At 41.7% G+C, this 17,126-nt stretch overlaps 1 protein-coding gene across 1 annotated transcript in view; it reads left to right on the forward strand.

The window, feature by feature from the left end:
• Window positions 1-10,217: 10,217 nt before the first annotated feature.
• LOC132870034 (calcium-activated potassium channel subunit beta-4-like) overlaps window positions 10,218-17,126 on the forward strand; it is a 160,035-nt gene continuing 153,126 nt past the window's right edge. Inside the window, exon 1 of the mRNA XM_060903576.1 lies at window positions 10,218-10,622. Within this exon, the coding sequence (XP_060759559.1) occupies window positions 10,287-10,622 (336 nt within the window). The 5' untranslated portion in view covers window positions 10,218-10,286. The remainder of the gene's footprint in view (window positions 10,623-17,126) is intronic.

The raw sequence follows: 17,126 nt of genomic DNA on the forward strand, positions 1-17,126 counted from the left end.
TTGACCTAATGAGTTGCAATTTGGTCCTCCAGCTGTTCCTTTTTTGTACCTTTAACTTTTCCAGCCTCTTATTGCCCCTGTCCCAACTTTTTTGAGATGTGTTGCTGTCATGAAATTTCAAATGAGCCAATATTTGGCATGAAATTTCAAAATGTCTCACTTTCGACATTTGATATGTTGTCTATGTTCTATTGTGAATACAATATCAGTTTTTGAGATTTGTAAATTATTGCATTCCGTTTTTATTTACAATTTGTACTTTGTCCTAGAGGTCTGCACGGGTCGGATTTTTCAGTCCCGCTCCCGCCCGCACCCGCATTGTGCAGTCACGCTCCCGCCCGCGCCCGCAAAGAATTATGATTTTCAGTCCCGCTCCCGCCCGCGTCCACAAAAAAATTATGATTTTCAGTCCTGCTCCCGTCCGCGCCTGCCATATTTTGTCCCACTCCCGCCCGCAAATCTCGCATGATGCAGACGTTCGCGTTATTTCTCAGGAAAGTTCTTGTCTTGACACAGCGTGATGGTGCCCTGCCCCCTACTTTGAGTGGATTTGAGCATAAATATCTACAGCTCACGTTCACGTTTGTTATTATTTACCTTGTTTCTGAATTCAGCATGTGTCTCTAATAATAATAATAATAATAATTAGTGCTGTCAAGCGATTAAAATATTTAATCGCGAATCGCACATTTTTATCACATGAGAAACCATTGTAATTCTCTGATCAGCATAAAAAAGTGAATGGGCTTGCTTTGTACCAAGGGTGTTGTTGTTTTTTTTGCAAAGCAGAGCTAACAAGAGGAGTGAACTTCACTCTTCTTCCACTTCACTCAGTGAAGTGATTTACTGCTTGAGTTAGTCTACAGCTCTATCAGAGAGACAGGTTACACAGTGATGGTAGGCTTGACATGCTTGATTATAATATAAAGTACACTATTATATTAACTTTAAGTTGTTCGTTGATAAATATTGCATTGAATCTGATCTTTACTGTTTCATCTCACTTAACACATTTCGTACTTTTACACTTTTTCTGCCTGTTGATGCGTCACGCTGTCCAATCAGAGGCAGCCAAATTTGCATATTACAGGAAGGATTTCTGGGATAGCATTGAGTTTACAGACGCTGTCTTCTTAAAACTGAATAAATATTTAAAAAGAGCCAAATGAGCCAGTCTTTTGAACGGCTCTTTTCAAAGAACGGATCACAAAGATGCGGATCCCATCAAAGAGCCATAAATCCCATCTCTACTAGTTTCAAAAGCTTATGAAAAACCTACATCATGTCACAGAGAGTTAATCTCGCGATAAAAAAAATTATCGCCGTTAAAATTGAGTCAAGTTAACGCGATAATAACGCGACATTTTTTACAGCAATAATAATAATAATAATAATAATAATAATAATAATAATAAAAGACAGGCGAGCACGTAATTCCAAGTGGAAATTTGGTATATTTATTGTTCAGCCATACAAAACATTAGGCTAACCCAGTTTACATTTGTTAAGCATTTCTAACTAGAATATCCTATAGAATACCCTATAAGCATAGCATATATAAATGTTATAACAAAACACAGTCATAGCCTACAACAACAAAAAATCGACAGTATAGGCTACTGTAGACATTATAGGGCTATGGTTGCACATTTCTAAAACTATTTGGGCTTGAGCCTCCGTGCAAGTGTTAAACTCAATATAACATAGCTGACCTTGTTTGAATATGAATAAGAAAAACGAGAAAATCAAACGCAGGTAAACGAAACAACTAAGCCTATTGCTTAGGATATCGGGTTCTTTGAACAGCTATGGAGAAACAGCAAATTGTTCACTGTTGAGGGCTTCAACATACTGCGCCTTTCCTCCAGTATGCGACCACATATGCTGAACGCGCACTCGGATGGTGTGCTGGAACCTGGAATGGCCAGTACATGCCGTGCCAGTTTGGCAAGTGTGGGAAAGTCATAGCAGTGATTTTTCCACCACAGCAGGATATCTTTAGATTGGTGTGATTCGGATCCAATGAGTTTCACTTTCAGATAATCATCAATCTCGGAGTTTACAGACTTCGATTCAGCACCCGTAGCACCGACATCCTCCCATTCCTCAAACTCACAAAAAGTGACCTTTTTAGGTGGAGGTGGCTCCGCGCTTTCATCAGTTTGGACATCAAACCCCAACTCCTCGGTCATCTCTTTCACAGCTTCCGTCACGTATTGTCTTTCATTTGCATTGATCATCCTAAGATGACGCAGCTTTGGAGTAAGGAAAGTTGCTACTTTATACAGCATGTCAATTCCATTTGGGACAAGGTGACTTGGTGACAGCAGTGCGTCTAGGCGTTGCACACACGCAGATGCGATGACACTGACTAGGGGGTCAGCCTTGGCCACTTCACAATGCTCCCTTAACTTCACGGACCATGGCAGAACAAGCGCAGCACTTAATGCCGTATTGTCAGACTCCAGGTCATTTGTTGCGTCTTGGAAGGGTTTGAGAAACGCCACCAGGGATGCAAGGATCTGTTTATCGATGCAGCTTATTTTGTCATATTGTTTTTTTTCAAGTAGAACTGATGTCACCTCGTCATACTGCTGTGAGATAGAATCCAGCATGTCCACAGTCGAATTCCATCTCGTCTCCACTGACTGTTTGAGAGACTTCGTCAGCTTGACTTGCAGGCCGGAATGTTTAAAATAGCTGACCAGCTTCTTCGCATCGCTGATCAGCTGGCCTGCTTCAGGGACTTCGCTCATCACAGTAGGAGACAGGGCATGCGAGAGAACTGAATTCAGTACATGGGCACTGCAGTTTAGCCTTGTGAATCCTCGTAAGGAGGCTATCATATTCGCTCCTCTATCTGTCACAAACACAATCTTTTTCCCCAAGACTGAACAATCGATTCCGAAGGCTCTTAAATTCTGAAATAATAAAGCACGAATATTGTCTCCAGTCTTTGAGGTTCCTTCATCAAATGGGGCAGAATATAGCACTCTAGACTGTAAGTTGTAGTCTGAATTGATGTAATGCAGGGTGGCTGAGAGGAAAGAGGTTTTGCGATATGTTTCAGTCCAGACATCCGTTGTCACAGCACACCCGTATTTCCGAATCATCTCGTTTATGTCATCAACAAAAGTGCTTCTAAATTTGAGTGCCCTATCATCTACATGACGTGACACAGTTGTTGGATGGGGCAGAAGATCTCGCACATCGAATTTGCCTATTGTGGCTGCCGTGTCAACTAAGTGTTGGGCAAACTGAGCTAATCCCTGACCAGCGATGCTGTCATACGGGCGGAGGTCCGCAGCAACAAAATCAACACATTTCTCCATGGTCTTTGCCTTCAACGCATCTGTCACTTTTGCGTTGTTCCCTCTGAACTCCAACAATTGTTGTCCTTTTAACACAGTACATACATTCAGGCCTGATGTACCTGATTTATGGCCGTTGTATCTCAGAACCTTTTGGCACTTATCACAGCAAGCAAAGGGCAGCTGATTTCCATCTGCGTCGTACACGAGTGAGAACAACTTCCAAATGTCCGATTTCAGGACTCTTGACTTTTTAACGGTAAATGTACCTCTTTTTAAACCAGCACTTACTTTTGAAGCACTGTGAGATTCAGTAAAGGAGCTCTGCTCTTCTGCCATGATCGGAGATCTCAAACACGGAAGAGGAAAAGAATCGAGAAACGAACGAGAGATACTATTTATCCTCTCCTGAATCAGAATCAGAATCATAATTCTGATGACCAGCTCATCTAAGGTGGGGTTTACATTAGACCGTATCAGCGGATCATCAGATTAACGTTTTTAAAATGATTAGTGTGCACACAGCAACACCAATACACGATTCGCGTGCACACAGCAACACCAATACACGGATACGCTCGGCTCCGCAGGCATCCTGCGCTCCAAATCACTCCGCCCTGAACAGCGAGTGCCCTCTGGAGGGTGCGCACTCCAGCCCTGCGCAGCTCACAGAGCGTGCGAGTGAAGCACACAAGCAATGATTCGGGACTGAGCCGCTGTGTGTGTGATCCCAGCACATATCACTTACCACTTGCAAGTGGAAGGATGGCAAGCCTAAAGACAATCATAACTACACAATGGGCAGTATTTGCATCAGTATTTGCAGTATTTTCATACTTTTATACTCTTTAATGAAAGGTGATACAAGGCGGAAGTCCGCGCCGTTTTTCAGCAGTCGCGTCACATGACCAACGCCAGCGAATCAGGAAGGTGGATGTCACAGTGACGTTGTCCAATGACGACGCCAGCTAGAGTTCAGCACAGCATATCCGCGTATTCTCAATGTTTACACAGCACCGGACCAGACACGATCTAGATTGAATACGTGGACCCTGGCGGATTCCCGTTTCACGGCATTTCCAGGCGTTTTAATGTAAACGGACAGTGCATCCGCGAAGAAAACGAGACAGATACGGTCTAATGTAAACTTGGCCTAAGGTGTCATTGAGGCATCATGTTAGTGTGGGTCATTGGAGGCTGGGTGTGAACTGCGAGTCATTAGAGTGATCAAAGGATTTCCTGTTAGGGTGATCAATGGCAAATTTAAGATGCCATTCCTCACTCAATCTGGCAATCTGACTCTCTCTGCAAATTTAGGCATCTTAAAATGTTTTTATTAATGCCAAATAAAATATCCAGCACAAATTATATATGATAGACATAAATTAATAATGTATAAATTTTATTTCAAACACGTTTTTAGTTAGCGGGACTGCAGCTTATCACGGCTCCCGCCCGCGCCGCATATGTGCACTCCCGCTCCCGCGCGCGCGCATATGTGCACTTCCGGTCCCGCCCGCAATGAGCTTTCAAAATTTGTCCCGCGCCGCACTGCTTTGCGGCGGGTCCCGCGAGTCCCGCGGGAGTGCAGGGCCCTACTTTGTCCCAACTTTTTTGGAATCGGGGTTGTATTACTGTACCTTTATATTGAATAACAAGTATCGTCTGCTCTTTTTCTTTTTGTTACCAAATAGTTGTTAATTTGTCAAGTAAGTTTTATTATCTTTTTCATACATATTTAAATATTATATTAATTCATATAAAATATTTTTTCTTTGTAAACATGAGTCTGCCTTGATTAGCAGTGCGCTATTTGCAGACTCGTGTAGTCTATTATATGTTTACTGAAATAAAAGATTGATTGATTGAAGTGCGCATGCTCTCTACATAAACACTGTCTAGTGTGCATGCTCTCTACATAAACACTGTCCAGTGCAGACATCCCAAGTCTCCCGCATATTGATAGTGGCTCCCTGATGCCTGCAAATTGGAGAATATCTCCCGGAAACTAGAGCAAGCGAGCAAGAGCGTGCACACGAAACATTAACGTCTGCATCGCGCATATGATGGAGTGCGCGAGGGAGAGCGAGAGAGTCTGCGTGTGTGCCTGTTCATGTAGCGCATGCTTGACAAAGAGCATCCTGATTGGTTTACAGACATTCAAACTCATTTCAGGGAGGTGTCGTGACACCCCCCTTGCTGATGGGAAAAAAGTCATGCGTCACGACACCTCCCTGAAATGAGTTTCTGTAGGCTGGGATGTCTGCTAGTGCGCATGCTCCATTGTTCACAGACTCATGTTTCTGCCTCCGTTTAACATGTCGCAATATATTAAGGCACAGCAACAGGTCTGAAAAGCTACATTTCCCCCCGTATGTTTCACAGTAACTCAAATATGGGTCAATATATGACAAAGCATTCAGTTGCTGTCCCACCAATAATCCCTGCAGGAGAAGTTTTACTCATGACATGTTAATTGAATTTAAGTTAGCTTAACCAAGCCAACTTTAGCATGAAGCTAGCGGTCCCATTCATTTTCGCCAGGTCACGGTGTTTTGGAAAACTTCATAGGAAATTCATCACAGCCCGATTGTTGAGTGACCTTAACCAAAGCTAGCAAACGTATGCATGATCTGTTAACAGGACTTCTTGTAACATTAACTTACCATCGCAGAAATAGCAGAATGGTGATCCTTTAGATGCCTCTTGAGGTCAGTCGTATTCTTGCCACGTAGTTTATAGCCACAGCGTGTACCTCTGTCTCCCACTACAAGGCATTCCGTTTTATTTCTGCTGGATTATGTGTAAAGTATATAAATCATTGCGTCTTTTCCGCCCACCAAGCCCTTGTGCTGGCGTTGCAGCTGCCATGGTCCATGAACTGTGTGCACTGTGCCTGGTGGGTGTGGCCAAACAAAGACAGGATGTAGGTGCATTGCTGATATTTTCAGCATTTGGCAGACAGGTTGCACATGCCGTTGGAGGAAATGCTATGCATTTTGATAGTCCTATAGCCAACCCACTAACATTTTCGTCTCGTCTCGTCAACGAAAACAACAGATACGTCTCGTCATATTTTCGTGATCAAAGAGTTATGTTTAGCTCGTCACTGTCTCGTTTTAGTCATGAAAAAAAGGTGCATTAACGAAATCATTTCGTCATCGTTAACGAAAACAACACTGCTTGCGAGAAGCTGAGCACTGTCCATGACTGAAGTTACATTGCTTTCAGGTTGTTGGCATGACGCAAAGGACATTATAATAGCAATTAGTCAATCTACTCAGGAAACTTAATGCAGTCTTCCCCATGCTTGTTTAAAAAAGGTTAAAAAATCCTTTCTGAACATTTACTCACATCATCATTACATGTTTAAAAACTATTCTTTTTATTTCTATTCTCATTACTCGAGTTAAAAGCTCATATGTAACAGAAATTTCCATGGCCTCGTCCATTCATCCATCCATTCATTATCTATACCGCTTATCGTATTGAGGGTCACAGGTGAGCTGGAGCCAATCCCAGCTGACTTCAGGTGAGAGGCGGGATTCACCCTGGGCCGGTCGCCAATCTATCTCAGGGCTACACAGAGATGAACAACCATCACACTCACATTCATACCTATGGGCAATTTAGACTAGCCAGTTGACCTAATCAATATTTCTTTTGACAGTGGGAGTAAACCAGAGCACCAGGGGAAAACCCACGCAGACATGCAAACATGGAGAACATGCAAACTCCAGAAAGGAAGACCTCTGAACCTGCTTGCTGTGAGGGGATAGTGTGAACTACTGCACCACCATGCCTCCTAAATGTGAAATCAAACAATGATTTGTTGGCATATGCCATAACAGGCCTGAGTAATTAATATTATAGTAAATTTGTGGTTTCTGTTCACCCAGTCTTAAGAAACAATGCTTCATTATTTGCCACAAGGCTTTAGAGGCAATTGTACGTACTGTAATTGGCTAAAAGCTCCGCTTGGAGAAAAAACCCAGACTAAAGCAAAATTAATCATTTGGATCAGTTCATTGAATTCTGCACGGCTAATCTGATATCCTTTAGTGAAGTGCTGTCCATTTAGAGGCACAATTTGATGAGTAGGGGAAAAAAGAGCTCCTAAACACAAAAAGAGAATAAGGACATGAATAAGCATGAATCGTATCTCCTACATAACATCTATTGAAAATTCCATCCATTCATCCATCCATTATCTGTAGCCACTTATCCTGTTCTACAGGGTCGCAGGCAAGTTGGAGCCTATCCCAGCTGACTATGGGCGAGAGGCGGGGTACACCCTGGACAAGTCGCCAGGTCATCACAGGGCTGACACAGAGACAAACAACCATTCACACCTACAGTCAATTTAGAGCCACCAATTAGCCTAACCTGCATGTCTTTGGACTGTGGGGGAAACCGGAACACTCGGAGGAAACCCAGGCAGACATGGGGAGAACATTCAAACTCCACACAGAAAGGCCCTCGCTGGCTGCTGGGCTCGAACCCAGGACCTTCTTGCTGTGAGGCGACAGTGCTAACCACTACACCACCATGCCACCCTCTATCGAAAATTATTAAGTTAAAAAAAATGTCTTAACCCATGAAGTGTATAATTATCAGGCTTAAATAATTGCTCTGTCAAGTCAGGAAATTTTAATGCAGGAAATATTTTCAGTGAAATCTTCTTGCACTGAATCCAAGCCATCAATGAAATGAAAGTTTTAATACTTCTTTAGCCAAACAGACTCAGTGTAATGTACTGAGTTGATGATTGTGAGTCTAATATGTGCTGTAATGGTATTAAATTTTGTGTGCTGTCACAAACTCATCAAACCCTATCCAAATTGGATAACATTTATATCCAAGTCTAGCTGATTTAGCAACTGACGTTTCTTTCTCTTTTTTATTACTTTTCAAGGTTATTTTTAACAAGAATATTTTATAAAGAGGCGAAGACGTCTGAATCAGCACAGTGACGTTTTCAGATTTGGACTGACACTGAGCCATGTTATTAGGGAAAAGAGGAAAGGAAGTCAATTAATGCAATTAAATGTTGTAAAGATGCTGCATAAGATGTGAAATCACAGACAACTCCATGAACATGCAGGTGGTTTATGACAGAAGAAGCTCAGATGACTTGTAGGAAGGGAGATTGCAGTGTGGTTTGTGTGGGCTTTGTCTGATGAGGAGCCAGTGCAGATTGTCGAGCAATATGTGTCGAGTGTCAGAAGCAGGTGTTAGCAACAACGAGAGGAAACCAACATCAGAAAATATTCCTTAATCTTGACCACTTACTGATCACCTTCTTCTAAATTATAGAGAATAAATTACCTTGCAGAGGACAGCATCGCCACCTCATAGCTCCTCCTCCTGTCCCATCCAGGGTATATTCGTTCCTCACACCCAGTTCCTGGGATAGGCTCTGGATCTTCCACAACCCAGACCAGCTGTAACTGACTATGGGCAAGAGGCAGGGTATGCCCTGGACAAGTCGCCAGGTCATTGCAGGCCTGACACAGAGACAAACAACCATTCATGCCTACAGTTAATTTAGAGCCACCAATTAGCCTAACCTGCATGTCTTTGGACTGTGTGGGAAACCAGAGCACTCAGAGGAAACCCATGCAGACACGGGGAGAACATGCAAACTCTACACAGAAAGGCCCTCACCGGCCACTGGGCTCAAACCCAGGACCTTCTTGCTGTGAGGCGACAGTGCTAACCACCTACACCACCCGTCACTGTGTGACATTTCTCTCTGTTAGCTTAAAGTTAGTCATGGCAACAAATCATCAAACCTGGACCGCCTGAGCCTTTCAGTCGCTCAGTTGATGTTAAAGGTCTCCAGCGTCTTCTCTGAGAAGACAGCGGTCTCTGAGCCAGAGTGCTACAAGTGGTCCTCTGAGGAGACAGTCCTCTATAGGTAATTCTCTAAGGAGACAAAACTTTATGCATATTTCTCTAAGAAAATGGAGATGCTTCTCTGAGGAGATGGGGCTCAATGGGTAAGCACAGGCATCTCTTCAGAGAAGCCTCTGTAGAGAACTCTCTCCTCAAACAAGCATTTGGAGAGTGCTCTATTGGTGCTTCCCTGAAGATCTGGAGCTCTACAGGTGCTTCTCTGAGGAGATAGAGCTCAAAGGATGCCTGTAGGTGTATTTCTGAAGAGTCTGAGCTCTGTGATGACTCTCTTGGGGCTCAACAGGAGCTTCTCTCTGGGTACAGTATGGATACAGACTTCTACGGGAGTTTGCAGATGAAGCTCTACATGTTCTTATCTGATGAGTACAAGCTCTATAGGTGCTTGAAGCTCTCAAGCTCTACAGGTACTCCTCTGAGGAGACTGCGCTCCAGGGATGCCTGCAGATGTGTCCCTGATGAGTCTGAGCCCTGTGATGACTCTGCTGGAGCTCCACAGGAGTTTCTCTATCGATACCGACTTCTACAGGAGTTTCTCTGCAGATGAAGCTCTGTTCTTTTCTGACGGGTCCAAGCTCTATACAGGTGCTTTTACAGACATCATAGCTCCATACATACTTCTTTCAAGGATGTGGAGCTCCTTAGGTATTTAGACATGTGTCACTTGTCAAACCAGAGCATTCTCAGGCAAACTGTTACCATTTTTTTTTTCCTTCAGAGGGGAACATCCCTATCTCCATTAGCTATAGAAAAGTGTAAAAGGAAGCATGAAATCACATTTTCTGGAGCAAACTCCAGACCCATCACCTAAATCTGCCAGATCCGGATGCCATTAACCGAGAACTGAACGCGTTAAAGGGAGGAACAAAATGTCAGCTTTACCAAGTTTTATATATACGCAGACGCACAGAGAGAGAGGGAGAGAGAGAGAGAGAGAGAGAGAGAGCGCTCAATAGACAGTTAGAGGCAGAGCAGAAGAGGGAAGTTCCTGAAACACGGTGAACCCTCGTGCCGAACCGCACAGCTTTTTATGGACCTTTTCACCATCCGAGCCGAGCGATGGCTAAGATCCGGGTCTCGTATGAGTACTCGGAGGCGGAGGACCGCAGCATTCGGCTCGGCCTCTTCCTGATCGCGTGCGGTGTGTTGTCGCTCTTCATCCTGTGCCTGTGCTGGCTGAGTCCCGCTCTGCAGAGTCTGCGCAGCCGCCCGACCAACTGCACGGTGCTAAGCGTCCGCCGCCTGGACGAGCGCTTCGAGTGCGTGTTCACATGCGGCGCGGACTGTCGGGGCACGTCTCTGTATCCCTGCCTGCAAATCTTCGTCAACAACTCGGCGTCCGGCGCCGCAGCGCTGCTCCACTACGACGAACAGCAGCTGCTACTCAACCCCAAGGTAATGCTGGAACAGCCTGTAAAAGTTCAGACCTGCTGTCAGTCTGCAGGTTCAGCTGGGAAACTGTGATGATCATGATCCCAGAATGGATGGATTTCATTCAACCATCCACCTGATCCACAGGTTCCCAACCCTGGTCCTGGAGAAGGCTACCCCCATGTCCTGTCCTGCACATCTGTAATGTTCTCCCTGCTTCGACTAATCAGTTGATTTACTGTTAACTAACTTACTGTTGCCTTCTTGAGTTGAAGTGGCTGGGTGTGTTAGAGCAACAGGTACCGGTACTTCAGCACCAGGATTAGGAGCCTGTGATCTGATCCACCTCAAGCCATTATATACCATTCCACAGTATACAGATTTACAAACCTGGTTCTACACATTTGAGCCTTCTCCCTGCTCCAAAAACACCTGATTCGACTAACTAACATAATGCAGAACATGGGGTTCTCCAGAACCTGTGATCTGATCCTTGTGAAACCAGGGGTCTAAAAAACATTTTACAGTAATATACAGATTTCCAACCCTGAACATTTGATTGTTTTCCTTCTACTAATCTAACTAACTAAACATTACTAATCACCTAACTAACATCCCTTTGTGAGTAAAAATAACACTAAGGAAAACACTCAAACTGGGTTGGGATACAGAACTTGTGCTCTAGTACAGAGTGTCTGAAAAAGCCAGGACACAATGAAAGTAAAATTATATATAATATTGTATTAATCATTTTCAGCATATGCTTATGAATATGTTCACCATTACTCTCTACACATTTCCTCAGCCACTGTATCATGGTTTTATGGAGTTTGCTCAATTGGTTCTTGACTTTTCGGACACGTAAATTCATTTAGTCATCTCCATTAACCACTTTATCCTTGTCAGAGTTGTGGTGGAACTTTAAGCATGGCCAATCCAACTACCGGCATGTATTTGGGATGTAGAAGGAATGCGGAGGAATCCAACAAGAACAGGAGAACATGTGAAACTTCACACATGGCTTGAACTAGGGACCTCTGAGACATCAACACTACTCACTACATCGCCGAAAGCTTTACATAAGAACTCCAGGTGTTGGGATGTTCATTCAACCCTATAAGAGATGGCCAGTAGTTTTTGGACACCTGACCATCACACTCGTATAGTATATGCTTGTTGAACATCCCATCCCAGATGTGTTCCACGCTTTCCTTTCATAATAAGCTCCACTCTTTTGGCAAGACTTTCCACTAGATTTTTTCTGGTTGTAATCATTCAGTGACGAGCATTAGTGAGATTAGGTACGGATGGTTGGTGAGGAGGTCTGGGGTGCAGTTGGTGTTCCAGTTCAGGGCTCTGTGCAGGTCTTCCACTCCAGTCTTAACACACCATGTCTTCATCGAGCTTGCTTCGTGCACAGGGGCATTGTCATGCTGGAACAGGTTTGGACCTCTTAGTTCCAATGAAGAGAAATTGTAAAGCTATAGTGTACAAATATATACAGTACAATTGTGTGCTTCCAACTTTGTGGCAACATATGGGTGTGATTAGATTAGATTAGATTAGATTAGATTAGCTTAGATTAGATTAGATTAGATTAGATTAGATAAAACTTTATTGATCCCTTTGGGAGGGTTCCCTGAGGGAAATTAAGATTCCAGCAGCATCATTACAGATAAACAGAGAAAAGAAATAGAGGAAAACTTCTAGATAAATTAAAATAAATTAAGTATTTACATATACAAATATAAAAGAATAAGATATGGGGAAGAGAGGAAGGGGGGGAAAGGGGGGAGAAGTGGGGTTAGGGTAAGTGTTTGTGTGTGTGGGGGAAGCAGGAAAGATTTTGCACTTTATATTGCACATTGTCTGGTATTGCTTATTGTTAGGCTAGGCTAGGCTACTGCTCCTTCTCGTCCTCTGTCCTCCTGTTACCCCCCCCAGAGAGGAGTTGTACAGTGTGATGGCATGAGGGACAAAGGAGTTTTTGAGTCTGTTCGTCCTGCACTTGGGAAGGAGCATTCTGTCACTGAACAGGCTCCTCTGGTTGCTGATGATGGTGTGCAGAGGGTGACTGGCATCGTCCATGATGTTCAATAGTTTGTCCATAGATCTCTTCTCTGCCACCATCACCAGAGAGTCCAGCTTCATGCCGACCACAGAGCTGGCCCGCCTGATCAGTTTGTCGAACCTGGATGTGTCCTTCTTGGATGTGCTGCCCCCCAGCACACCACGGTGTAAAACAGGACACTGGCGACCACAGACTGATAGAACATCCACAGGCGTTTCCTGCAGATGTTAAAGGACTGCAGCCTCCTAAGGAAGTAAATCATAGTAAATGGTCAGGTGTCCAGATACTTTTGGGCATATAGTGTCATTCAGCATGAATTAAATCCATAATTTTAACTGACTTGTCCTGCCATAACATGAGGTCCTTTTCTTCAGTGTAAAACTGGTTTATAAACTAATCTAATCTTTATCAGGACCAGTTACACTGTAGTTTATTACATTATCCATAAGTAACACAATGATGTGGTGACGTGCTTTACGGAACCGCAGCCTGTCTTCTATGCATGATTGCATTAACTCGAAAGCAAGTTAGAATGGAAATCACAAAGTCCTGTTAAAATTCTCCCTGTGTCCTTGGGACACTTAAGTAAATATAGACTAAAATGTCATCATAATTGTTTGTTTTGCACTGTATTACTATTAAAACAATTTATATAAATGCTAAAGCATGAAGCCAGCACTTCTTTCCAGTTAAAAACAGTTACATTATTGACTATTAATTGTATTAATTCAGTACTTGTCTTGACCACATTGAATTGGTGTTTTCACATCAGGCTGTAATGTCATGAGAAAACATTGAATAATTAGAAGGGTACTTGGTAGAGTTCATACCTCCACCAAGCCACACATTAAAATCATATCGAAATCAAATCATTTGAACCTAGGATAATACTAAAGCTTTATTAAATACTTTAATTTATCTATCACCAAATTTCATCAAAATCCGTTCACTACTTTTTGAGTTATGTTGGGAAAAGACAAACAACCAGAATCAGAATTACTTTATTAATCCCCGGAGGGAAATTCAAATGTCCAACCAAATCAACCAACCAAACAAACACATGGAAGCGAAAACAACCTCCTCCAACAAAGTTGTCGGAGGTAAAAACAACCTAAAGTGCAGCTTATTTAATTAGACACAAATAGTGCAAGTGCATTAGATGAATAGAGGATATTACACGGTTGCGCAAAGATATGAAGTTTATCTTCGAGTGGTGACGATATTCACAAGTGAGTGAAGTGAACGAGTGAAAATATTTTCAACACGAGAAGATAAACTTCATATCTTCATGCAGCTGTGTAATGTTCTTTATATCATATGGACACAGCCACAAAAACAAACAAACAAACAAACAAACAAACAAACAAACAAAAAAACCCCGCAAGTTAATCAAAAGAATTTTAATTTTGAGCCAGCTCGCCATTTTAACAACATGCATCTAGTCAGCGGGAAAACACTGGGAGTGACGTCATTGGAGTGAAGTACCGGGAAATGTCACTCAGATCCACAAAGTATTTTGTATGAAAAATGTGAGTTTTTTAACACGAGAAGATAAAGTTCATATCCTGAAGCCAATGTGTGATTTTCTTTTTATTATATAGACACATTCACAAACAAAAAGTACCCAAATTTATCAAAACAATTCATCGATTTCCTCACGAGTGACATATAGAGATTTATGTCACGGTTTTGGTTCTCCATGTCCCGAATGTGGCTCGTATGAAAAATATGAGTGGCGTATTTCCCAGTAAAACACTCGTGTCCATATAATATTGTTAATTATGTAACTGTAAGTTTATTATATCACCTGTTATTACTTACTCATTAAACCTTATTAGCATTGAATACTCAAGCATCAGATGAACCACATTTCCTTTTTACAGAAATCCAAATAAGGATTTCAGCTCGGAAGGTTAAATCAGAGTCAGAGTTTGATTCACATTTTAAAAATTAATTTAGGTCACTGTCTTTGAGCAGGGATTAAAGGATCAGATGGGATTTTTAAAGCCATCCCTCACATGTGCGAGTGGATAATCCTGGGAATACATGCTGATGAACCAAAATGAATACATCTCAGTGAATCTCATCTCACTAACCGGCTCGAGTGAAAGGGAGATTTTGTAAGTTAAAAATGCACGTCATGTGAGAATGTGATGCAAGTTCTGTTTTTTTTTTCTGAGGTGAGATTACTTATTTTTAGTAAAATGAAACTTTTTAAAGAGTAAAGTGTTTCTTGATCATGTTAAGGAAATACACAGTTTGATTCCGTCTTGAACGTTCAGGCTGCCTTTTCTGTCTCCATTAGTCGTGCCACATGTTCATATTAGTGCCATGGTAACGCTGTGACACATTTGATTCAGCTTCACTAAGCCTCACCTGGTTCCCATGGCAACATTGCAGGGAACTCCTTACTATTTGTATGGATGATGCACTATAAACAGACTTCATGTTAAAACTGTTAAAAATGTTATAATCATGTTATCTGTTATCACCCAAATGAGGATGGGTTCCCTTTTGAGTCTGGTTCCTCTTGAGGTTTCTTCTTCATGTCGTCTGAGGGAGTTTTTCCTTGCCACTGTCACCACAGGCTTGCTCATTGGGGATAGATTAGGGATAAAATTAGCTCATGTTTAAAGTCATTAAAATTCTGTAAAGCTGCTTTGCGGCAATGTCTATTGTTAAAAGCGCTATAAAAATAAACTTGACTTGATTTGACTTGACTGTGGTGTTGAAATATTTATTATTATTATTTATTATTATCATTAATAATAATAATAATAATAATAATAATAATAATAATAATAATAATAATAAGTTCTATGAAGGCCATATGCTTTGGTAAAACTTTATTTCTAAATTGTGTGTACTTTATTCACCTCTGAATAATTAATGTTTTTTTCATCATGCCAAGATTAGCAAACTAGAAATCAGTCACATGATCTGTATTCTTGACTGAAAATGGCTTGAAAACAGTATTGTTGTTTTTTTCAGTGGTTTCAGTAACATACTTCTTTACATATTAATATAAATGAATCAAAAGCAGTTTGTAAAACTTTCTCTTTTAGTTCTCTGTCACTTCTCTCTATTTTAAATTTGACTAATAGCTGGACTTCCATATGGACCCATTGAATTAATGCCACATTCACATTTATGTGAATTTATCAAAGAATTATAAGTTTACAATAGAAAATGTGTAATAACTGATCATTGTCATCATCATCATCATCATCCTGTGTCTTATCAACTGAGGTAAAAGTCACTTGCAGCGTTTAAACACGAGCCTCATCATCGCCTCTTCATTTGACTGATCACGTTCCTCTTTTACATTGGTGTTGAAATAATTGTTATTAATTCACATCCTGTTGGCTAAATTTCCCAGATTTTTATTAGGCCTTAACTGTCATTTGTACAGACTACAGAGTATGTCCTTTTCTCTCATTTGATGACGATGTGACAGAGCAGTTTCCTCACAAACATTTTGAAAGCCAGTATCTGATTACACAGTGGATTGATTAGGCTTACGTCCATTTCTTTCTAACACATAACAATCCAAAATTTACTTTCATCAAAGCGCGACATTCACTGTGTGAGAAAAGCACAAGGCAGACTGACTATGTTTGCTAAAATGCCCTTTTTTCTGTCACGCGATCTCAGATAGACAGGCAAGATTATACACTCACCAGCCACTTTAATAGACACTTGTTCTTGATTCTAAGATTCCTGTTCTTGGTTGGCAGGAGTGGAACCCAATGTAGTCTTCTGCTGTTGCATGCTGAGATGCTTTTCTGCTCACCACAGTTGTAAAGAGTGATTATATGAGTTACTATATCCTTCCTAGCAGCTTGAACCAATCTGGCCATTTTCCTCTGTCCTCTCTTATCAACAAAGTGTTTCCACCCACAGAACTGTCACTCACTCAATTTTTTTCTCACATCATTCTGTGTAAACTCTAGAGATTGTTGTGTGTGAAAACCCGAGCAGATCAGTAGTTTCTGAAATACTCAAACCAGTCCATCTGGTACCAACACCCATGCCACAGTGAAAGTCACAGAGACCACAATTTTTCCCGTTTTGATGTTTGAAGTGAACATTAACTGAAGCTCTTGATTTGTATCTGCATGATTTTATGCATTATGGTGCTGTCAAGGGATTAGCTGATTAGATAACTGCATAAAACAGCAGGTGTATGGGTGCTCCTAATAAAGTCACCAGTGAGTGTAAACTAGGCATGTAACGATACAACCCCGATTCCAAAAAAGTTGGGACAAAGTACAAATTGCAAATAAAAATGGAATACAATGATGTGGAAGTTTCAAAATTCCATATTTTATTCAGAATAGAACATAGATGACATATCAAATGTTTAAACTGAGAAAACGTATCATTTAAAGAGAAAAATTAGGTGATTTTAAATTTCATGACAACAACACATCTCAAAAAAGTTGGGACAAGGCCAT

The sequence above is a fragment of the Neoarius graeffei genome, chromosome 21, assembly GCF_027579695.1.
Source record: "Neoarius graeffei isolate fNeoGra1 chromosome 21, fNeoGra1.pri, whole genome shotgun sequence".
NCBI lineage: Eukaryota > Metazoa > Chordata > Actinopteri > Siluriformes > Ariidae > Neoarius > Neoarius graeffei.